Source organism: Hyperolius riggenbachi, chromosome 4 (assembly GCF_040937935.1).
Source record: "Hyperolius riggenbachi isolate aHypRig1 chromosome 4, aHypRig1.pri, whole genome shotgun sequence".
NCBI classification, from domain to species: domain Eukaryota; kingdom Metazoa; phylum Chordata; class Amphibia; order Anura; family Hyperoliidae; genus Hyperolius; species Hyperolius riggenbachi.
The window spans coordinates 102,890,818-102,914,826 of NC_090649.1; the positions used below are offsets into that span (position 1 = coordinate 102,890,818).

At 41.3% G+C, this 24,009-nt stretch overlaps 1 protein-coding gene across 1 annotated transcript in view; it reads left to right on the forward strand.

Annotated features, from left to right (window-relative positions):
* The window catches only part of PXDN (peroxidasin), a 202,144-nt gene extending 186,884 nt beyond the window's left edge, over positions 1–15,260 (forward strand). The window contains exons 19-23 of the mRNA XM_068280372.1: positions 44–252; positions 2,597–2,717; positions 4,373–4,496; positions 7,296–7,409; positions 14,133–15,260. Of these exons, the coding sequence (XP_068136473.1) occupies positions 44–252; positions 2,597–2,717; positions 4,373–4,496; positions 7,296–7,409; positions 14,133–14,246 (682 nt within the window). The 3' untranslated portion in view covers positions 14,247–15,260. The remainder of the gene's footprint in view (positions 1–43; positions 253–2,596; positions 2,718–4,372; positions 4,497–7,295; positions 7,410–14,132) is intronic.
* The last annotated feature ends 8,749 nt before the right edge of the window (positions 15,261–24,009 follow it).

Sequence of the window (24,009 nt, forward strand, 5' to 3'; positions counted from 1 at the left end):
ACTATATGCAGACAAGTAATGAACTCTTATTTTATTGGAACAGGTTGTGGTATGAAAACCCTGGTGTGTTCACCCCTGCACAGCTGACCCAGATCAAGCAGACAACTTTATCCCGGGTTCTGTGTGACAACTCTGACAACATCACAAAAGTGCAGCCGGATGTGTTCAGAGTAGCCGAGTTCCCACATGGCTATGTTGACTGCAAGAAGATTCCCAAGATTGATCTACGGATGTGGCAGGACTGTTGTGAAGGTTCGGTCTTTTTTGCATTCTCAAATTACAAGTGGGGCGATTGCAAAAATGTAAAATCTGGAGGGTTTTGCTGCCCAAAACAACTAGCCTGATCTTTATTTTTTTTAAAAAACAAGAGTCTATTTGCCTTCCTTTTGTTGTGCAAAGTGTGTGCAGTGCTACTGACAATGTTGGAGTTGCTAACATCCAAGATAGATCCTAAGGCAATGGTTCAGAGTCACAGTTCTATTTCTCATGTATACTTTGGTGCATGGGGAAATGCATAAAGGATTTTTAAATAGTTTCTACTTTCACACTTGCCATGTTTTGTTTTGTTGCGGTACTCTCCCCCTTTGCTGCTCGTCACAAGGGCAATGGTGACACAATGCGGTGCAATGGAAGTAGCAAATTTAACACAAGGCCGCCGCAAACTCTGCAGTACATTGCCGCGTGATCTGTATCTACCGCATGGATTATGCAAGTCTATGGCGATGCCGTAAGTATAAATGTATGGTTGTGGCTTTGGTGCAAAGCGAAGAAACTTCAGTGACTTACTTCCTGTCCAACATTTGCATGGATTTCACAGAATTGAGATCATATTTTACTTTGGAATAGTTTGGACTTGCCCTTAGGTTTATTAACCTTGAGCAGGCCTTCGAATATATAGTAGGCTTACACTTTATTGCTGTGCTATAAAGCTTGTTGCCTGTGAAGTACGATCTTTGCCCTTTCTGTTATTTGGCACCTGATATAATAGTGCTTTCACTGTACGTCTCAGGGAAGTTTAGGAATCTTTTTTTACAAGTGGTCACATGAGCAAGCCGAAGCAGGGAAAAAAGGCCACTGGAGCCCTTACGGAAAAAACAGCGCTGCCATAGGCACCTATGATCAGGGCCGGGCCGAGGCATAGGCTGGAGAGGCTCCAGCCTCAGGGCGCAGTGTAGGAGGGGGCGCAGAATTCATTCAGCTGTCATTCCTAATTGTGTTTAAAGCAGAAAGAAATAAGAAAAGGGGATACAGGGCAGTGACTGCAAGCCAGATAACTAGATATTAAGGTGTTGGGGAGGTTGTGGGCCCTGTGGCACCTCTTAGTCTAATAGCAATCAGTGTGTGATGGCTGGGGTGGCAGGGATGAAGGGGCGCACTTTGGTGTCTCAGCCTTGGGTGCTGGAGGACCTTGTCCCGGCTCTGCCTATGATAAAAGCCGCATTTAGCGGCATTGGGGAAAATTTGGGTGCATGACAGCGGCAGTTAGTGGTCGCTCTCCCAATTTTACCATTTTTGTTGCAAATCGTGGCTTCCACAAAGTGTCTGCTATGCAATGCCACAATACAGATATCTGCAAGCCATTTTTTATTCCACAAGCCTGTGTGGAAAACATTTACTTTCTTGCCGCTAATTGGAATGGCAAATTTGCCTTCATGGCTGCATATCACAGCTTGGCGGAAGAAGGGGAGTTGGTTTTAGGCACCAACGTGGGGGTTGTTGTTAGGTTTAGGCACCACTGGGGGGTTAGGGTTAGGCACCATCGGAGGGGGGGGCTTAGGTTTAGGCTCCACTGGGGGGTTAGGGTTAGGCATCATCGGAGGGGGGGGGGCTTAGGTTTAGGCTTCACCAGGGGGGATTTTAGGGTTGGAGGAGGGATTTGTGTGAGAGTAGCGTTGGGTTTAGCAATAGTAAAACATTGGTACATAATCCCAATATTCTACTATGAAAATTTAGTAGTAGAATATAGCTAATTTTAGCAAGATTCTACTACTGGCAAACCCGGTGCCCTTTTTTTCATGTATGCAAGCAAGCATGACTGTTTCGATCTGTGTGTCAAGTTATATGTATGTTATATGTTTGGTTACTCCTTGTAGGTATTGTGAGGCATTATTTTAAACCCATCTCTAGTGAATATTCCATCTAATAGCTTGGCATTCCAAATGTTTAGGTGATACCTTTTTGCTTTGAAACAAAACGCTTAAACATGTGACCTACAGCACCAAGGTTAATACAGTAAGATTTCAGGCTCTAGGGTAGTGGTTGCTGCTTCTGTTTTAATTGCATTATCCTTTTATTTGGACTGGCGGTGAGGGGGCCCAGACTGAACTCTTTGAACATTGATTCTTTGAGAAGATTGCATCCTGTAGCAATAAAGGTGTATCACGCAGGACATGGCCAGTGACTAAGCACTTAACCACATACTTGAAAAGTGACACTGCTCAATCGAGGAGCTTTTACAAAGATTACGGGCAAGCTCTACAGCTAAGTTATAATGAGTGCCTACACAGATCTAAAAAAAAAAAAAATGTACCTGCAGTAGGGCTTTAACTCTTTGAAAGTGTTGTGTATGATTTAATACTGGCTTATATGTATCTAGATTGTAGGTCCAGAGGGCAGTTCAGCTCCTTCTCGGGTCAGTTTAGAGGGAAACGCTCCGTGGAACACAGCTATAAGGAGGAAAAACCTCAGGACCTACCTATCACTGAAGAGGAGTCTCGGTAAGTAATGTAAATATACATGGGTAAAATTAGATCATTAATTTAACCTCTCCTTCAATGCCAAAAATTAGTAGTTTGAAATAAAAATCTAATTCATCAGCTTCATTTTAACCAAAACACACGAGCATAGACAATCCAATGTAATAGAGAAATGTCACAAACCAAATATGGGGGATATGTTGAGGGAATGTGAGTAAAAACGACCCTGTTAATCAATATCCAAATATTAAAGCGTACCTGAAATGAAAAATTCAGGTTTAAATCTGATAATATCCTGCTTTTCCCTTTAGGTTAACTTAGTACACTGTGCTCCTGATTTGCTCCAGTGTCACTCCGGTTTCCCGTTTTTTTAGCCAGAAGTTCCTTGATCTTCAGCCGCGCACCAGCAGCTCAGACACAAATGTGGTCAGTCATACTTGACGTGAGCATGTAGGAGTTCATGAACCGCACATGCCCAGAAAAAAGGAACTGCTTGGGCATGGCTCCTTTTTGTCATGTACGAGCAGTTCCTTTTACTGAGCATGTGCTGTTCATGTACTCGGGCATGCTCAATACAGTGTTTTTTTTTCAAAAGTACTTACTGATCAGCAGATCCTCATTCAAAATGCCAAAATAGTGTGCATATGAGTACGCAGGTTGACCTTCATCTTTGTGTAGATCCTTTCCAGGTAGTAAAGAATAAAGTTGATATAGAGAATCCCCTATGAGGAGACGGACTAGTCCAAAATCAGATTTTTAGTGCTTAAAGTATGTGACCGTAACATGGTAGCAAAAGTAATTTATAGTGCATATCAATCTAGGAGATGTACTCTGCTTAAGTATGTGTACGGTCGTACTTTAAATTTCACAAGTCTTTACGATAGTGGTACTTTACTAAGCTATTGAAATGCCCTACACACAACATGACAGTTTAACATTGTTCACAGTCCTTAGGCCTTCTGCACACCACAAACCTGATTTGCAATTGCGATTTTCCCTGAATACTATCAAAAGAAAAACACTGAAAAAAACGCAGCATGCTGTACTGATTAAAAATCGGAATCACAAAAGCCTATGACAGCCGATCACAATTATTGGCTGGTGGGGGGAAGGGAGGGGGGAATATAAAAAATAAATAAATAATAATCAATAAATAGACAAACATCTGGGGGGGGGGGGGGGGGAGGGGGGTGTGACCCTACCAACAGCGAGATCTGTTGGTGGGGAGAAAAGGGGCGGGTTCACTTGTGTGCTGAGTTGTGCTCTTAAAGGTGCAGTGGCCCTTTTTGTAAAAAAATAGCCTGGTCTTTAGGGGGGGGGGGGGGGGGGGGGAGTATTGGAGGTAAAGCCTGTGGTCTGGAAGTGGTTAAATGAACTTTATTATATAACTTATTCATGCTTTGGCATCCCCAGCTATTCTGTACCCTAATCGGGGAGGACTTGTGATTCTTACAGATGACATTTCTGTGTAATAAAAGCAAGTAGGATAACTGCAGGTGTAATGAAGTATAAGGAAACCAGTTTTATTACGTTATACAAGACTGATTATTCTGCTTCAAAGCACCCTAACCACTTCATACCCTTTATGAATACAACTGCATGGAAATCTTGAGTACTTCCTACAGAACTCTAATACTTTTATTGTGCTGTAACTATTCATGTGTGTTCTTTTCCAGCTCTCCAGACTCTATTGTGAACAGCAGCATACCCAATGAGCTACCAAAGAATCTGCTGCCAGTGAACGACTTCAAAGAATTTGTTCTCGATTTGCAAAAGACTATAACCAGTCTTAGGAAAAAGGTAGTCTCTTCACACATAATCTGGACTAACATTTGTGCAAATACATCTTATGATAATAAAGATGATAATAAAATACATAATTTACACTGGATGAGTAATTTAGAATAACAAATTATATCCAGCAAGTTAACTTCTTGTCACACGGCTGTCCCCTCTGGAGGCTGGGAAGTGATCAGCTGTCATAGGCTAAAGCCTATGACAGCCGATCACGCTGATTGGCTGGTGGGGGGAGAGAGAGAATGGGGATTTTAAGAAAAATAAAAATAAATAGGCATATTTATTAAAAAAAAAAAAAAAAATTACAAAAAATCCTGGGAGAGATCACAGCCCACCAGCAGACAGCTCTGTTAGTGTGCAGGGGGGGGGGGGGGGGGGAGCCTAATCACTTGTGTGCTGAGTTGTACATGGCCCTGCTGTGAGGCCTTAAAGCTGCAGTGGCCGATTTTGTAAAAAATGGCCGTGTTACTAGGGGGGTTTAAGCCCAGGGTCCTCAAGTAGCTAAAGGACCACTATAAAGAAAAAAAGTTACAGAACTGTCGGGTTTTGGACTAGTCCATCTCCTTATGGGGGATTCTTAGGGTTTTCTTTGTCTTCAAAAGCTTTTTCTGAATGGCAGTTGCTAAGTCTAAGTGCCAAAATAGTAAGATACCAGCCAGCTTCCTTACTCACTTGCACACTATTTTGGCAGTTAGACTTAGCAACTGCCGCTTAGGGAATGTTTTTTAAAACAAAAAAAACCCTAAGAATAGTGATGTGCACACCCAGTAGCTATGAGTATGTAGCTACTCGTAATCTAAATTTAAATTAGCGCTGCCCACTGTAGAGGTGGGGTCAGCTTACCCATGCCAATTCGATCTACTGGCGTTCCACGTCGCATTCAACATCACTTCTATGCTTCCTCCTTCAACACGGAAGAAGGAAGCATGAGAGTGGATCGCATCAGCTAAGGCGGCGTCATGGGTAAGTTGACCACTGCAATAGGCAGCGCTGTCTAATTTGATTTTTGATTACGTGTAGCTACATACTTATAGCTACTCTGTGTGCACACCACTACCTAAGAATCCCCCATGAGTAGATGGACTAGTCTAAAACCTGTTGGTTCTGTCAGACTTTAATTGCATACTGTTTTCGCTGTAGTGGTCCTTTAACCTCCCTGGCGGTGCATTTCTGTCTGGATTTATGGTTTTAAAAGCGGTACATTCTTTCAAGAATTTTAGACCTTCAATTCTTAACTCTTAACCTGCTGAGCGGTGTGGACGAGCTCAGCTCGTCCAACACCGCCAGAGGCTGCCGCTCAGGCCCTGCTGGGCTGATTTCAATGAAATAAAAAGCAGCACACGCAGCCGGCACTTTGCCAGCCGCGTGTGCTGCCTGATCGCCGCTGCAGCGCGGCGATCCGCCGCGTGCAGCGGCGAAAGAGGGTCCCCCCAGCCGCCCGAGCCCAGCGTAGCCGGAACAAACAGTTCCGGCCAGCGCTAAGGGCTGGATCGGAGGCGGCTGACGTCGGCTGACGTCCATGACGTCACTCCGCTCGTCGCCATGGCGACGAGGTAAGCGAAACACGGAAGGCCGCTTATTGCGGCCTTCCGTGTTACTTCTGGCCGCCGGAGGCGATCGGAAGAACGCCTCCGGAGCGCCCTCTAGTGGGCTTTCATGCAGCCAACTTTCAGTTGGCTGCATGGAATAGTTTTTTTTTTTATTTAAAAAAAACCCTCCCGCAGCCACCCTGGCGATTTAATCAGAACGCCAGGGTGGTTAACTCACCAAAATATGCCAGAATAAAGGCCTGGTAGACGTCCTACGTATAAATAAAATACTTAAACACAAAATTGTTGAAATAATTAAATGTATAAATAAACTTAAAAAATAGTGAAACTGTACAAATAATACACCTCTCGCATGTGGTATATTTTGAAACGGAATGGCACAGAGGGCGACATCACAATAGGGGCAGTAGAAGTGTGATTCCTTTCAGACTTTTTCCCTTTAATGATGTCTTAGGCAGCAGGCAGAGAGTAGCCAAATCCAGGCAGACGTCGGTAACAGCAAGACAGAAGCACTTTGCTTAGAAGCAGTTGGGAACCAAATGGCTATATTGTTAACATACTGTGCTTTCAAATGAGCTTATCCGCCATCTTTGCCATGGCAGTCAGGTGACACAGGAGAGAGTTAAAATTACAACTTATTATTAGAGACAAATGAGGAGGAATTAGACAGGCTAAACACTCTATATACAAGCATGCAGCATTTCTCTCTGTTTACCTTCTGTCCTGTGCAGCAGATCGGGGTCCAGAGGGGGAATTAGACAGGCTAAACTCTCCACATATATACAGGGCACATTTCTCTAGGTTTTCCTTCTGCCCTGTACAAAAGGTCAGGTTCCACCCCCCCCATGACGTCACACCACTCTGCCATCCTGATTGGCCGCCGGAGAAGAATGGAGTAAAGGAGATTCCGGCAGCTGGGGAGAGAAGCCTGGAGTCCCGCTGATCACACGCGGGGCCCGGGCACCCAATAGGAGCAGCGGTTTAACTAGTCCAAGCTAAGCTCGAGCTTACCGCTTTTATCTCCTGCGTCCTTGCTTTAAATCAGCTTGGGAATTCCGGCAGGGTGGTTAATGCAAAAACAAGCTGCATTAAATCAAGCACAGATGCTCATAGCACACAATCACATTAGAGCTCTCTGTGATCAGGACACTGAGATATTCTGATTGGATGATATTTGTATACTGCATTTCCATAGAAGTAAACTCCTATCACATATGTTATGTTAAGGACCTATCTACTTGTGTTGTCTTAGATCAAAAACCTTGAATCTCGGCTAAGCAGCACAGACTGCACTGATGAAACTGGAAAATTACGCACCACTAAAGAAAGATGGAATAAAGATTCTTGTACAAAATGTGAATGTAAAGTAAGTAATCCTCGTGGTGAATGAGATCTGTTTAAAATTACACTTTTCTAAACTTCCATGCTGTCTATTAGCAATGTAGTGCTTATAGCGGTATGAAACTCAGCATTTCTTCTTTGCTCCAAAACATTATTTACAACATATAATATACTACCACAATTTTTTTTTTTTTTGCAGAACAGCATTCAATTAGTTGAACACAGGACTTACTTTTTCAATAGAAAGTTCCCTACAGTGAGAGCCACATCCGACCTGGTGATAACATTATCTTGTGTTTCCTAACACAAAGAGAAAAAAGCTGGCAGGCACACTGGACTTAAAAATGTCACCAATTTTTATTGGTACTAGCAAATTGCATGAAATGCAACTGAGCCATTCTAGCAAAGTGTACCAGCATAAGCACAAACATCACAGTTCCTTTTACAGCAAATGACATGCACATATTGAAGCTAGCTCAGAGCAAAGCATAGAAGAACATGCGAGGAGCTGCGGAGTGGGCAGTGCAGGATACTTGCGTGACCTTAGGCAGATTGTGTGGACCGAGTGGATACATGATGTGCTGGGGTACATCCAGGTTGGCTGCCCTTACAGCCGTTTTTACCGGTAAATATAGCTTGTAAGGTTTGTTGAACTTTTGGGCGTCCCCAGCTGGAGTGATAAGGATCACTCCTGACTTCTTTCAGGCCACAAGGCAGCTACGTGTCGGACACCTGATGGGTTGGGGCCGATCAGTCTGGAGAAGATGCTGTTTATGAGGTTCTGCCAGTGTAATCTGTGATGGATGGCTTATAAACTCTCTAGTGGGTCCCATGAGGCCAGGAAACCCGCTGTGACACCTGGGTGAGAGAAACTATCTAATTAGGAACCAGCCAGTGTTTGCTAGCAGAGCCAGAGAATAAGAAAAAAAAGTGTGGATTTAAACCAAAATGTCATTTTGGTGGTTTTGCAAAGAAACTTGCGTTTGTGACTCCATGATGCATTCGATATGTCATATCGACGGCGTCACACCAACCCATAATCCCATACCAATGACTTACACCAATGACTGCATCTCTGCAGATCCATCTGTTAAAGTGGTCTGAAACTCTGACATAACTCAATAAAAATGTGTTTTCTAACTTTTTATTACTCATACAGTTATCATATTTGCTTTTTGCATAAGTAATATTGTCTGTTTACAAATTACAAGTTTCCAAAGAGTAGTTTATCGCACCCTGAAAGCTGGCATTCCATTTTATTCAAACTGCTTTTTAATAATATATTAACATCTTCTAATGAGCTTTTCTGGGGAGAGAGAGAGAGAGAGAGAGAGAGAGAGAGAGAGAGAGAGAGAGAGAGAGAGAGTGTGTGTGTGTCACTTAGAGCGGTTCTGGAGCGTTTTTTAAAAAGCTTGCAGGGGGAAAACCGCTTGGCTAATGAAAGTGAATGGGATGGTGCACACCAGAGCGGTTTGTTTTTTCCAGAAACGCAGCCTCCCGGGCTGCAGTATTTTTTGGATTTCTGAGGTGTTTCTGCCTCAATGTTAAGGAATAGGAAAGTGGAAAACCGCTATGAAAAACACTAGATCAGAGCGGTTTTCCAGGCGTTTTTGTTACAGTAGCTGTTCAGTAACTACTGTAACAATATTTGTAATCTGCTACACAAAAACGCTCCCAAAAACGCTAGGCATGTTTAGAAAACCTCTCTAAACATGCCTAGAACTGCTCTGAAATCTGCTTCAAAAACCTCTAGCATTTTGCAGATCTGCTAGAGGTTTTTGGTGTGCATTGGGGCCGAGACTGTGTTTACACACATTGTAACAACATTGGACTGTAAACAAATATACTGTTATCTACAGTTTGGATGCGGATTTGAAGCTGAATAGCAGGACAAAATGCTTTTGTTTAACCATTTCAGGGATGTTCTGCTAAAAAAAATAAATTCTGGGATAGTAGCTTTCAAGCTGTGTGGAATCTTTTAGAGCAAAGCAGAAATGCTGACCGCCCTATTTGTCTGTGGGCCTCATCAGAGGGGCATCGTGCCTTGCTGGTCCCCTGGGTGTTCGGCGCATCTAGGCCGCTCACCGCCCGCTGCGTGTATCACGCTCGTTGGCTTCTAGTGGAGAAGGAGAGGCGTCTTCCGCCTTATCAGGCGGGCCGCCTACCCTCGCTTCCGCCCTCACTTGCCGACGTCACAAGGCCCCGACTGACGCATCTGCGGTCGCAACGCAACCGCCATGCGTACTTGTCCGGGGTAAACGCACGCGCTGTGGTCAAAAAACAAAAAACAGCCCCACAATTTAGAGACACTAGAACAAAATGCCTCCATTCAGTCCCTCCACTGAACCTGGCGTGAGAAAATAGGATAGGAAAGGGACCATGTACCAAGACTGAGCAATATATATTCTTACATATCAAAGATTCTCTAGTAGTTTTCCAATAGTTGTTTTATTTCAAGAACACACTATAACTGTCTATCAAGCATAGTTCAGTAGGACACTATCAAAATCTAATATACTTTTATTTCCAAAATCCCTACCCAAAAGGAGGGGGGGGGGAAGGGGTTTTGTTATGTGGGGGGGAAAAGGGGGGGGGGAGAGGGGAAACAGGTTGGAAGAGGGTTAAGGAAAGGGCAGGGAAGAGGATAAACTGAGGCATTTGCCCCACTAAACATGTTTTTACAAAAAACAGGTCAGGTCATTACGCTCGTTAAGCCCTAAAGGACCTAAGGCCTCTGTGATGCTAATTAGCCAGGCCTCCTTTTGTAATAGAATTTTCTCTCTATCACCTCCACGTCTAGGATTAGACACATGCAGTAAACCTATTCTTTTCATTTCTGACGTCCTACCACCATGGCATTCTCTCATATGTTTGATCACACGAGGACACCCTACACCAGTAGAAACAGATTTTACGTGTTCTCTAATTCTTCTCCTCAAACTTCTAGTCGTCATTCCTATATAATACCTATTACAGTCGCAGATTATAGCATATACTACGAACTCTGTTCTACATGTGATCAAGCTCTTAATTTTCCACTCTAATGGGCCAATCTTTAAAAAAATTTCTCCCCGGGCCATATTTGGACATGCCACACAATGACCACAAGGCCTGGAACCCTTATACCGCATATTGTCTAACCAGGTACTGGTACTGGTATTATCTTGTGTTTACTTAATTGTAGCTAGTGAAGGATCTAAACATTCCCTGGCAGTGCTGAAACACTTTCTAATGTGTCCAGAACGCAGACAGCAGCTCAAAAATCATTACTGGGTACTTTACTATATAAATACACCAGTTATAAATACAATGCAATGGCAGCTTCCATAGCAAATAAACTGAACTTTGGGAACTTTGTAATTTCTAAATGAATAAAAATACTTGTGCACAAAAGCAAATATGATAACTGTATGGGTAATAAGTAGGAAAACACATTTTTATTGAATATTATGTCAGAGATTAATACCGCTTTAAAGAGGAGATGCAAGTTTACAGCCTCTTTTGCTAAAATGTACCAAATTAAGGACTGAACAATAATAGAATGGCATTGCGTTATTGATTTTGGCCTTCTTAAGTCTACAACAGGCTTTCATTTCTGTCTTTAGGCTTTATCCTTAACAGCTGTCTAAAGGTAGCCATACATTTAACAATGATGGGCAGATTCCACCAAGAGACAATTTTCATTCTGAAATCAATCCGAAATCGGCCTTGTGACGCCGCGTCGGCCAGCTCTATGCTGTCCTCTGCAAAGTCCAGCATGGCTCCATCCTCCATCCATACACGCTTCTCACATGGTTGCCAGAGTAATGTGGACACGTGACATCACACACTCATCCATGTGAACGCCGTGTAGGGCACATGTATTGACGGAGGCAGCGGCAGACACAGACAGGTAATGTATACTGCACTGGAGGGACACTTTGAACATTAGAGGGGACAGAGGTGGGGGTTCGTCGCGTTTGCCAGTCGTCCCAATATCGCTCACTGTTACCGCCGTACACCTGATTGACCAAAATGGCTCAACATCTTGCAGCATGTTCGATCAACATGCTCGGCCTGAAATTGGTCGCATGGTCGATTGGGCATACTCTTGGCAGCACCAATTTTAATCCGATTCGATAATTGTCAAATCAGGTGGTTGATCAGCCTCCAAGTCGATGGATGTATATGTGCCTTACAGCGGTATAAAACCCTGACATAATGTTCAATAAAAACATGTTTTCTTACTTTTTATATGCCATACGGTTAGCATATTTGCTTTTGTGCATAAGTATTATTCATTTAGAAATTATATGTTTCTAAAGTACACTTATTTTACTGTGAGAGCTGACTTTGCATTTTATTTATAACTGCTTTATTCATCCTCTAAGTTAATCAGAAATCATCAGAAAGCATTTATGCTTGTCTGACTTTGTTTAGGGGACCGGGCAGTGTGAGAGAAGGCTTTGTTTACATTCCTCACGTGATACAATTAAACACAAGATAACATTATGTAAAGTTCGGAAGCGGCCAGCTCTGCTGGAAGGGAAGCTTATAAAGCCTGTGTTAACCCTTTGAATGCAGTTCTAGTAAAAAAAAAATGCTGGTTGTATATAATATGCTGTAAATAATCTATAAGAGCAAAGTAGAAATGCTGGGTTTCATTCCGCTTTAAGGATCCATTTCCACTGAAATTTGTGCCCATTACCGTGCTGATTTCCAGGACACATGCGCATTTACAAGTGAAAACATATTTCCACAGCAGTTCCAATGTACTTAATGGGGGGTGCGTCAGTCTCTTCATAGGAGAATCTTAGTATTACCCCTGGAAAGGAACTATACGATGATATCAACTTGCTTCCCTACTTGTTTGCACACTGTTTTGGCAGTTGGACAGAGCAACTGCAGCGCATTAAATGCTTTTGTAAATAACTCAGGATCCCCCATCGGGAGGTGAATTAGTCCAAAACCGGACAGATCTGTCAGATTTTCATTAACTACTGTAAGTGAGCGCAGCATAGGAAACAAGTAATTTATAGTGCATTTACTCTGAATTTTATATGTGTTATGGCCAAAACCAGAAGTGTGGCCAATAGATTTGGCCAAGGTCAGATGTAAAAGAATACATCATACTTTGGCTGGAGAGGTGCCAAAAAAGCGTTATCTTCTGCATGTGTGACCTGCAGACCCATGCCTAACACTAACCTTCACCTTTCTAGTGCCTAACACTAATTTCCGCTCTCCTCTGCCTTACACTAACCTTCCCTCTCCTCTACCTTACACTAACCTCCCCTCTTCTGTGCCTACCACTAACCTCCTCCTCTCCTCTGCCCTAACCCTAACCTTTGCACCTCTACAAATTTTGTCATGCCCAAGAAAGTGACATGACACCCGGCAAATACTGAAGTGACAGGAAAGCCAGTTTGCACAATGGCTGGCCAATGTTGGATTTTGGCAGTTGATGTTACCACTAAATTGGCCATTGTGAGAAATGGCAAACCAGTTCCCACTTTGGCTGACTTCTGTCTTTAGCTGTAACATTATATATTTATTTTAAATTTCAAAAATTTTTGTGATAATTGTGCTTTAAAGAGAATCTGTATTGTTAAAATCGCACAAAAGTAAACATACCAGTGCGTTAGGGGACATCTCCTATTACCCTCCGACACAATTTTGCTGCTCCTCGTCGCATTAAAAGTGGTTAAAAACAGTTTTAAAAAGTTTGTTTATAAACAAACAAAATGGCCACCAAAACAGGAAGTAGGTTGATGTACAGTATGTCCACACATAGAAAATACATCCATACACAAGCAGGCTGTATACAGCCTTCCTTTTGAATCTCAAGAGATCATTTTTGTGTTTCTTTCCCCCTGTTTTCATGCACTGAAGTTTCAGGCTGCTTGTTTCTTCCTGCAAACAGCTTTGCCCTTGTCTGTAATTCCTCAGTATGTGAAAGCCCAGCCAGCTCAGAGGACGATTTATCCAGCTTGTAAAAGATAAGAGAGAAGAGAAAAACTGCTCTAATCCTAAATAACACACAGGCAGTGTGCATAGAGGGGCCTGGAAGGGGGAGTTCATAGCAGAACCACAACACTGAAGAACTTGGCAGCCTTCCAGACACAGGCCGACAAGTCTGACAGGGGAAAGATACATTGATTTATTACAGAGACAGTGATAGTATAAAGTGCTGCAGTAAGCCAGAACACATTAGAATAGCTTTTTGAACTTGTACGATGATAAAAAACAGGATGCAATTTTTGTTACAGAGTCTCTTTAAGCAAGCTCCATGGAACAGGGACCCAAATGTGACTGTTATTTCTACATCACTGTCCCCACCTATATTAATTTGGATAAATTGGCTGCAGGGACCTATACGTAACTTATTTGTTCTGAATAAACCAGAATTTATGTAGTTTCAGGTTTGTTTTTGTTTATTTTGGCCCAGCTCTGCAGGAACTGTAGTGAAAAATAACATTATGAATACAATTGCTTATTGTTTACAATATTCATTTATAGATTACTTAGTCAGTGTTTGCCCACTGTAAAATCTTTCCGCTCCCTGATTTACATTCTGAAATGTATCACTGGTGGTGACCTTTTTAGTTCTGCCAGCGGATCTTTACGGAATGTTTGTTACTGAGAGGACCAACTACTGATTGGGATGACGTTCAATCCTTGGTTAAAGTTCTTCTATAACCTTTCATAGATTTTCGGGTATTGCAATGGTTTTATGTCCGATGAATGCTAATGTTTTGTTTTATTTTTTCAGAATGGATCCATCACATGCTTTGTGGAATCCTGCCCTCCCACTCCCTGCTTAGCGCCAGTTCAGAAGAAAGGAACTTGCTGTCCGGTCTGCACAGATGACTCACAGAACTCATAATACCCAGAATCCTCAGCATTTCTTCAACTCGAGTCACTAAAGCCAGGGTTACAACAAGACTTTTTATACACTCGCCACTGATTCACAATCAACACCTCCACCATATCATAACATGACTTTTTTTTTTTCTTTTTTTTTGTCTTTTGTACAGTATGGTTTTTTTTCTTTTTACTTTAAATTGTCTCTTTTAAAGGGAATTATATAAAACATTGACAGGATATTGGACTTTTATGTCAGCCATATTTTATTGGTTCAAATGCTTCTCAGGTTAGTAAAAAAAAGAAACTGGTGCTAAACAATTATAACTTTTTCTTTTATACAACACACAGCCCTCAAAGATTTTAGAAATGAAAATATTCAATATGTAGAAAGGTGTTTTTTTTGTTTAAGATATCATTTTATTCTGTAATGACAGTAAACATTTATTTAAAGATTAATCATTTTTTGCTTTTGAAGGACCTATTCAAATACATAGTAATTAGGCTTACTTAAACGACAATGTGCTAAAGTCAGTGATGCGCTGTAACCCATGGCAACCAATCCCATCCTCTTTCAGCAGCCTACAGCCTACAGAGGACCAAACTGATGAAAGCTGGATGTTAATTGGTTGCAAGTGATTATAGGCTCCTACTGATTTTTGCTTAGTGTTATTGAATGAGAACACCGCTTGTCCCTCTGAGTATTTTCAGTTTTATACTATCTCAGACCCAGCTTGAATGTTGAGTATATGTGTTTTCATTGTTTTTATATACAGATTTGCTATGCTGCCTGTGTACAATCACACTTTCACACAGTACAGTTTCAAGGCACTGAGTAGAAGTCTTTTACGTTTTGGCTAGACGAAGTGTTCAGGATTCATTTTTTCCTCTTGTTTTTGTATGTGTTGCTATGTGTTCTGTGCTTTTTTAAAACAATCACCAGTTTGCAACACTTCATAACCTGCTACTATGATTACATTTTATCAGTTGAACAGTTCTACATACTTAGATGTATTCTTTTATACATTGGCCTCAATTCACTAAGCTTAACTTCTGTCTTTAATAACTCTTCTGAGCTGTTTTACAGTTATCACCATGGTGATATAATTGTGATAACTGTAAAACAGCTCAGAAGAGTTATTAAAGAGGAACTCCAGTGAAAATAATTTAATATAAAAAGGTGCTTAATTTTTACAATAATTATGTATACATGATTTAGTCAGAGTTTGCTCATTGTAAAATCTTTCCTCTCCCAGATTCACATTCTGACATGTATTACATGGTGACATTGTTACTGTGGGCAGATTATGTAGCTGTTCTGGCTTTAACAGACAGCTATAAACAGCCATTTCCTGTGTGTGTCATTGTTACATTGTGGCAGTTTGCCCAGAGTACCGTACGGTACCAGAGCCTCTTGTGGGAGGGGTTTCAGCACAAAATCAGTCATACAGCGCCCCCTGATGGTCTGTTTGTGAAAATCATTATATTTTTCATGTAAAAGTGGGTATCAGCTACTGATTGGGATAAAGTTTCTCTTTAAAGACAGGAGGTAAGCTTAGTGAATTGAGGCCATTGTCTTTTTACGTTTTAAAGCGGAATGAAACCAAGTATTTATTATTTACTCTAATAGATTATTTACAGCATATTATATACAACCAGCATTTTTTTTTTTTACTAGAACAACATTCAAAGGGTTACACACAGGACTTAGAAGCTTCCCTGCCAGCAAAGCTGGACTCCTCTGAACTAAAGATAATGTTATCTTGGGTTTAATTGTATCAAGTGAGGAATGTAAATAAACACTTCTTTGACACTGCAGGCTCTGCTGAACAAAAGTCAGACAATAATAAAGTATTTCTGCTTACGTTAGAACATGAATAAAGCAGTTATAAATAAAATGCAAAGTCAGCTTTAAAGGGACACTGTAGGGGGGTCGGGGGAAAATTAGTTGAACTAACCAGTACTAACTGTACCAGGGGCTTCTAATGGTCTCCCGCAGACATCCTGTGCCCGAGCAGCCACTCACCGATGCTCCGGCCCCGCCTCCGGTTCACTTCTGGAATTTCAGACTTTAAAGTCTGAAAACCACTGCGCCTGCGTTGCCATGTCCTCGATCCCGCTGATGTCACCAGGAGCATACTGCGCAGGCCCAGTATGGTCTGTACCTGCGCAGTACACTCCTGGTGACATCAGCGGGAGCGAGGACGCGGCAACGCAGGCGCAGTGGTTTTCAGACTTTAAAGTCTGAAATTCCAGAAGTGAACCGGAGGCGGGGCCGGAGCATCGGTGAGTGGCTGCGCGGGCACAGGACGTCTGCGGGGGGCCATTAGAAGCCCTGGGTAAGTTCAACTCATTTTCCCCCGACCCCCCCCCCCCCCCCCCCCTTGCAGTATCCCTTTAAGAGCAAAAAAAAAGTGTACTTTGGGAACGTATCATTTCGAAATGAATAATAATACTTATGCACAAAAGCAAATATGATAACCGTATGGCCTATAAAAAGTAAGAAAACCTGTTTTTATTGAATATTATGTCAGGGTTTTATACCGCTTTAAGATAAGTAAAATGCAAGTTGCCTTCTATTTGAGACTATTGGCTGGAGGCTGTTAGGACCAGTCTCCACTGGGTGCTGCGTCCATTCCCGAATCCGATGAGGCACCCGTGCTTATGCGGAGCCACAGCTAAATTCCTATAGCTGTGCCATGCACGGCTATGGGATAGATGTGGTCTATGAAAAACTGCAATCGGCACTTTTTTTTTTTGGGGGGGGGGGGCACACGCAATTCAGATGTAGCCTATTGATTTCTATAGGCTGTGATTCCTCATCCGACATTGCATGCAAAAAACGTAGATTGTGATACGCAGCTAGTAGAAATAGGCCCTAAGAGTTTTTAAGATCTGTTGCAGTTATTGGTTGAGTTGAGGAGACTTTTTTATTCCTTCTTTCTTCACTCAGTAACCACATGGAAGGTTGGTGAAGTCAGTGATCCTTCTACTGCAACAGTTGATAGTACAGAGCAATAGTTTGCACTGCAAATGTTTATTTCCTGTATCCTGTATTTATATAGTACTGACATATGCTGCAGAGCTTTACAGAAACACAGAGCCATTCACATCTGTCCTCTTCCCTAAAAGAGCCAATTTTTCGGAGAAGCAATTTTACTGGCTGGATTGTGGAAGGAAATACAAGCAAGTATGTTATATAAGCAAGTATGAGAACATACGATCCCCATGCAGACAGTATGCTGAGTGGGTTTGAACCCAGGACTCTAGAGAAGTCTAAGGTGCTAACTACTGAGCTACCATGCTGCTCACTTGAGTCCTGCAATCCTCATTACATAGGGTGCTTGTGTCAGTCATACTAGTTAAAGCTCTGTAGTCTGGATTGATCCACCCTGGAAAGCACTGTGTGCTGTGGGTTGACTGGAGCTGTTTTAGTGCATAGGTGTTGCAAATAATGTCTTACCATGTCTTGGTTTTGGCGCAGTCATTACGCAATCTGCCTGTGGCCTTTCCAAAGTGCCCATTAATGGGTAAATTATTATTAAGATTAGACTATTTTACAGCTAATCTACGACTCATACTGTGTATGAAGCGAAAAAAAAATAACCAACAACCATCTGGGAGCAATCTAATGGCTATAGAGGCTGCATTTTCACTGCCTTTTTTTTTGCATCTCTCCACCAAACCGTTGTATTGACATAAACTGATGGAACTCGGAGGGAGGTAGTGAGGGTTGTGTGGTTTGTGTTGGTCTATAGATATACACACATGGAGAGCCTGCAGAAAGGTTGTACTGAGTAATGCAGAAATCTCTCCTGCACATAGTAGTAACTGAATGGTGTGGACCTCATCCGTGGAGACACAAGGTCATGCATGAATGCATCCTTTGGGTGGGAGTGTGTAGATGTCTGGGTCTATGCATTTTTCATGCACTGTGCATGACTGTTTTTTACCATATCCACTCATATCCATAGGGGAGGCCGGGAGGGAGGTACTGTTCAGGTGTGCCAAGGGCCAAAAAAAAAAATAACCAAACTATGCCATGGAACCACCATCTTTGTAATTACACCTTTGCATATATTTGAAACAGACACAAGACCAGAACGACTTCAGATCGATTTTCCACATAAGTGATTTTTTAAATGGGAGTGCTTAATTTTTATGATTAACCAAAATAAAATGCAGATTAATTGTATGTGGCTGTGGTGGAAAAAGCTGAGGTAATTAAAAAAAAAAAAAGCTGTTACCATATCAATATATTGTGCTCTTAAAGGGAACCTGAAGTGAGTAAAATTATTTAAAATAAACACATGATGTAGCTGCATAGGAATATTACATACTAACTTCACGGTCTGTTCCCCTCAGAGGCTCACCATTTTCTTCTAACAGTGATCCCTTCCAGTTCTGACAATATTTTGTCAGAACTGGAATATGTCAGTTGTTGTCAGTTATAGATCAGCAGCTGTCAGTTACAACTGAATGTGCATGTTTGCCCATGGCTCAAGTGGGTGATATTAGTTTAACAGTGTGCTGACCAGGAAGCTGTAATGGGGTAGTGGCCATTTTTAAAATCGAGGATGGAGAATTCTATTGATCAGAGGACAAATGAGACGCAGGAGAGGAGAAAGAGATTGAGTAGTAGACTACACAGGAGGTAGGTATGACCTGTGTATGGTTATTTTGACTTTTTTATTTTCAGTTCAGGTTCTCTTTAATGATGCTGTCCTGTATTTTTACAGATTAGACATTTGGGAAAGATAATTTTATTTTATTTTTTTAGCTCTAATATCGGGATTTGTGCTTTGAAAGGAGAGCCAAAAATTTTTTTTCTTTCTACGGTCTACAAATGCTTTGTGTTTTTTTTTGTTTGTTTTTTTTTTAACCGATATTCTACTAGCGGTTATCCCCGGCACCTAAATTACCTAAATTGCCACAGCTCACTTTTGATACTTCAGATTCAAGATTGTATGTGTTATTGCATACAATCTATATCTATTTGTCCCTGAATAATAATTGTGAAATTTGGCTCAAGTACTGCATGTGCCAGGCCTGGCCATATAGGTTAACAAATCCACTGAAAATAGCTAGTCAGAAAGCTTCAGTCACACAGGCTTTGAAATCGTAAATTTCTGACATTCAGAAAGCATGGCTAGAGATATCAGTTGACATGTCGGGTCATTTTTTAATTTTTTTTCCCCACCTGGTTTTGCACTTTGTTTTTAGCACCAAAAAAGCATCATAGTGTCTTTGTATCATTACATTATTATGTTTAGGGGTTTTTTTGTTGTCGTTTTTTTTTAACTAAACATCTGTTTAAACACCACAATGGTTCATTTGATTTTTTTTTTTTAGTGCTAAGGAGGTCGAAAAATATCTCACACTAATAATGGAATACATTTTTGCATCTAAATGTTGAATAAACACTGGTTTAAAGATGGTAAAAACTCTTGTTTTTCTTGTCAAAGTTTATATGGTGCCCAAAGTTAAACACCAGACTGAAAGATGAAGATGAGGAGCACCATGGGAATTGCTATTAAATTACCTTCTTTCTTTTTTTTTTTTTTTTAAAGGTAGGGGGGGAGGCAATGGGCTAAGAGCTATTATACCTATCTTGGTGACACTGATTTGTGCTTTTACGAACTATAACATTGTGTGCATGTCTAATTTGTCTAAATTTAGCTGTTTACAAGACCAGTCAGTTCATTTCAAATTCCTTGTGAAATGACATCTTTCATTTTTCCATGTACCTGGATACATTGCTGTCCACACTGTAGCAAGAAGGAGCACTCGCATGTAGCATTTCATGGTGTACCTAGACCAGCGCCCCAGTACCACAAGGGGCCAAATACAACAAAAGCAAAACAGGTGGGCACCACCAAGGGAAATTAAAGGACCACTATTGCGAAAAAAGTAGGCAGTTAAAATCTGACAGAACTGACAGGTTTTGGGCCAGTCCATCTCCTCATAGGGAATTCTCTGGGTTTTCTTTTGTTTTCAACATTATTTCCTGAACAGCAGTTTAACTGCCAAAATAGTAAGATACCAGCCAGCCTCCCTACTCACTTGCACACTATTTTGTCAGTTAGACTTTGTAACTGCTGTTCAGGAAATGCTATTGAAAACCCTGAAAATCCCCCATTAAGCAAAAGACTGGCCCAAAACCTGACCATTATGTCAGATTGTAACTGCCTACTTTTTTCGCAATAGTGGCCCTTTAAAGCTCAATTACATTTATTGGTGAAAAAACAGGTACATGACAATTGCAGTGACAGACCACTGTAGTTGCTTCCAAACCAGCTTGGCAACAGACATGCTATCATTGTCTTAGGTTAATATAAGACTTTAATGGCTTTATGGTTGCATTTGATGGTCATGTCTGTACAGCCCTATGGAAGATGTCGGCGCTATATAAATACTAAATAATAATAATAATAATGTCTAGGAGAAGCATGTGATTTGTTGAATCAGCTGATAGATTTGCAAAGCTCTGATTTACTCCGATCACATCCTGCTTTAGCACATGATCATTACTATCAAATCAGAGACTTGCATATCTATCACCTGACTAAACTGATTACATGCTTCTCCATGATTACTCCTAGAAATGCCCATCACTACTGGGTAGCATTACCAAGTGAAGTGCAGTTGAACTGATCAACCACCATACCTCATACACTACTCACTTTGTGGTGGTCATTTTGGACCAAACAGACTAACGTGTTTATGTGAATGCATAAAAATAAAAGCTTTTAAAACAGTTCTCCAGAAACTAATTATTTCCATTTCCTAATGGGGTTATTTAGTCAAAAGGCAGTAGAAGACTATCCAGTCCTCGTGAAAACAGTTTTTTTTCTAGCACAGGGACTGATAAAGTGTCTAGCAGGTAGATCATTGCTTGTTAGGAACACACTGGAATCACCAGTCTTCCACCATCATGTGCTGGATAGATGCACGTAATAGTTGGCAGTAACAAATATATTTAGCAAATAGTTTTTCTGGAGAGAATTGTCAGAATCCAGATAATAAGCAAAAACAGTCCAATTGAAATCTTAAAATTGCTGAACAGTCCTTTTCCTGAGTAATTTGTAAGCCACCCATATCCTACCACATGTTTATAATGTATTAAAAGGACTAACAAAAAACAACTATTAACTGCTAGACTCCCCAACCCTCCTTGTGATTGTGAATCAAAGTACTAAAGTGCTTGAATCTTGAATCAAAGGTGGTAAAAGGTTGACCGGCCATTGATCATGTGATCAATGGCCTCAATTCACCAGAGAAGAGTTAGTAAGAGATAAAAGTTCGGTATTTTATCTCATGTGGTATATTAACACTTTGTTTGCAATTCACCACTGTGAGAGGATAGAGAGGGGAGTGTTCGGTAGCAGGCGATAATGGTGCGATAATGAAGCGATATGGATGCGAAAACTGTGCGATAAACGGTCAATAGTTATGCGGTGTTAGTGATTTGCATGCGATACTTTGCCTCTCCGGATGCTGGAAGTAAAGGATTGCGGGTAGGCGGAGGAGGTTATTACCAGCATGTCACCGCAGAGGGTTTCCCTCCCTGTTTTTTGACCCTCTCCTTCCATTACAAATCCCTCCCTCCGTTCTGCATATTAAGCAATATTAAGGCTACTTACACACTAAGACGTTACAGGCGCACATTAGTGCAGCCTGTAACGCTCTCCAACACACAGCAATGTAACTGCAATGGGCTGCTCACAGTGCCCACGTTGCGTTACATTGTAACCTGCACCTCAATCTTAGAGTGCAGCATGCTACGACGTTAGAGCGGCTTTGCCGCGTTGGCCTGCTTGCACAGGCGCAGTGATTAGCCACATGGCTAATTAATATTCACTGCACTGTGCTGACGTCACTGGCAGGACCACGTGATGCGGAGTGTTCCGCTCACGTGGTCTCCACCAGCGCATGCGTACTATAGTACGCATCACGGACGCATCAAAGAGCTGCTTAACGCGGCTCTTTGCTAACGTCCTCTGCCACCACCATGCATTGCGTTAGGTGCATGTTATGCGACCTTAACGTAGCACCTAACACAACGTCTTAGTGTGTAAGTAGCCTAAAGGAATACTATCTATTCACATATTTTTTTCAATTGACACAGGAATTGTTTGGGAAGTGATGCTAAGTACTGGTGTATACATTTTAGTAGCAACTTCTTTGTTTACTGTGTATACATTCAAACTTTACTGATGCCAAAACTGACTGCTGACTGAGCCATGAGGAGATGGGAAATTCCCCTCACACTTGATCAGTTAACTCTATGTGTAGCTCTGTGTGTGACGGAGAGAACAGCTGCAGCTCCTGTGTCCTGTGTTTCTGACTGACCTGTCTGAAGAAAGCAGAGAAAATGTAACTAATTGTCACAGCTTTTTCATACTGTTTTTGCTTTCAGAGTTTGATATGTTTGATATTTGCTTTCTGTAGTCTGATATGCAACTCTGGCTGTGCATTGAAGCAAACACCCCTTCTGCAATTGATTTGTCCCAATATAGCTAAATCCTACCCTCAATAAATTACAGCTTTTGCCTCTGATATTTAACATGAAAAGTAGGAAAATGTTTACACAGCTACTTAGACATTATTTGCACACTATCATTTTAGAACACTTAGGTATCGATAGTATTCCTTTAAAGAAAACCTGAACTAAAAATTAAAAGTCAAAATAAGCATACACAAGTCATACTTGCCTTTCATGTAATCTACTCCTCAGTGTCTTTCTCCTGTCCCGCGTCCAGTTTGTTCACTGTGATCAAGGGAATTTTCCGTCCTCCATTTTGAAAATGGCCAATACCCATAACAGCTTTCTGGTCAGCACACAGTTAAACTGTAACATCGCCCACTTGAGCCATAGGGAAATATGGACATTACCTGGTACATCAGTTTTCCTCTCAGCTATAACTGACAGCAACTGATATTTTACTGACAGAAACTGATCTATTTCAGATCTGACAAAATATTGTCAGAGCTGGAAGGGATTATTGTCAGAAGAAAATGGTAAGCTTCTGAGAGGAACTGATGGCAAGGTAACTATGCAATGTTCATTTGAAGTTACCTCATGTGTTTATTTTAAATATTTTACTCAGTACAGGTTCTCTTTAAGCATTTACAATATTAAGTGGATGGGTAAAACAGAGGAGGTATTTGGATACATTTTCACACTCACTCCCGATGAAAAATGTATCCAGAGTCCTCCTTCGTTTCACCCATCCACTGAATATTGTAAATGCTTAATATTGCTTAATATGCTAAATAGTGTAAATGGGCTGCTCTCTGGTGCCTAAGATATGTATATGCTGTTACTGTGTGCTGCTAGTAAACTAGCTGCAGAGTGAGCTGCAGCAGCTGTGAGAAAAACCACATATCTCCAGGTACATTCAGGGGATAAATAGATGAAAAAATAATGAATGGTCACACCCCCTTTTTTCCCTGGTGAATTGTGATTTTGAGAAAAAATAACGACTTACTATCGCCTATTTATTGCACATTTATCACATAGATTTCTCTCTGTCGATATCTCACCCTATACTTCTGGAGAATTGCTATTTGGAGATATCACAGGAGGTAAATTACCTCCCATGAGATAAATAGGTCGGTAACCACTGGTGAATTGAGGCCATTGTGTTACACAATAAAATTGTCTTTCGTGACAGCCTCATGGTGCATATAAAGCGCATAGTGATAGTAACAAAGGTAGAAATAAAAGAATTATACACGTCAGGCATTTTCAATTTTTTAAAGAGAAACCGTAACCAAGAATT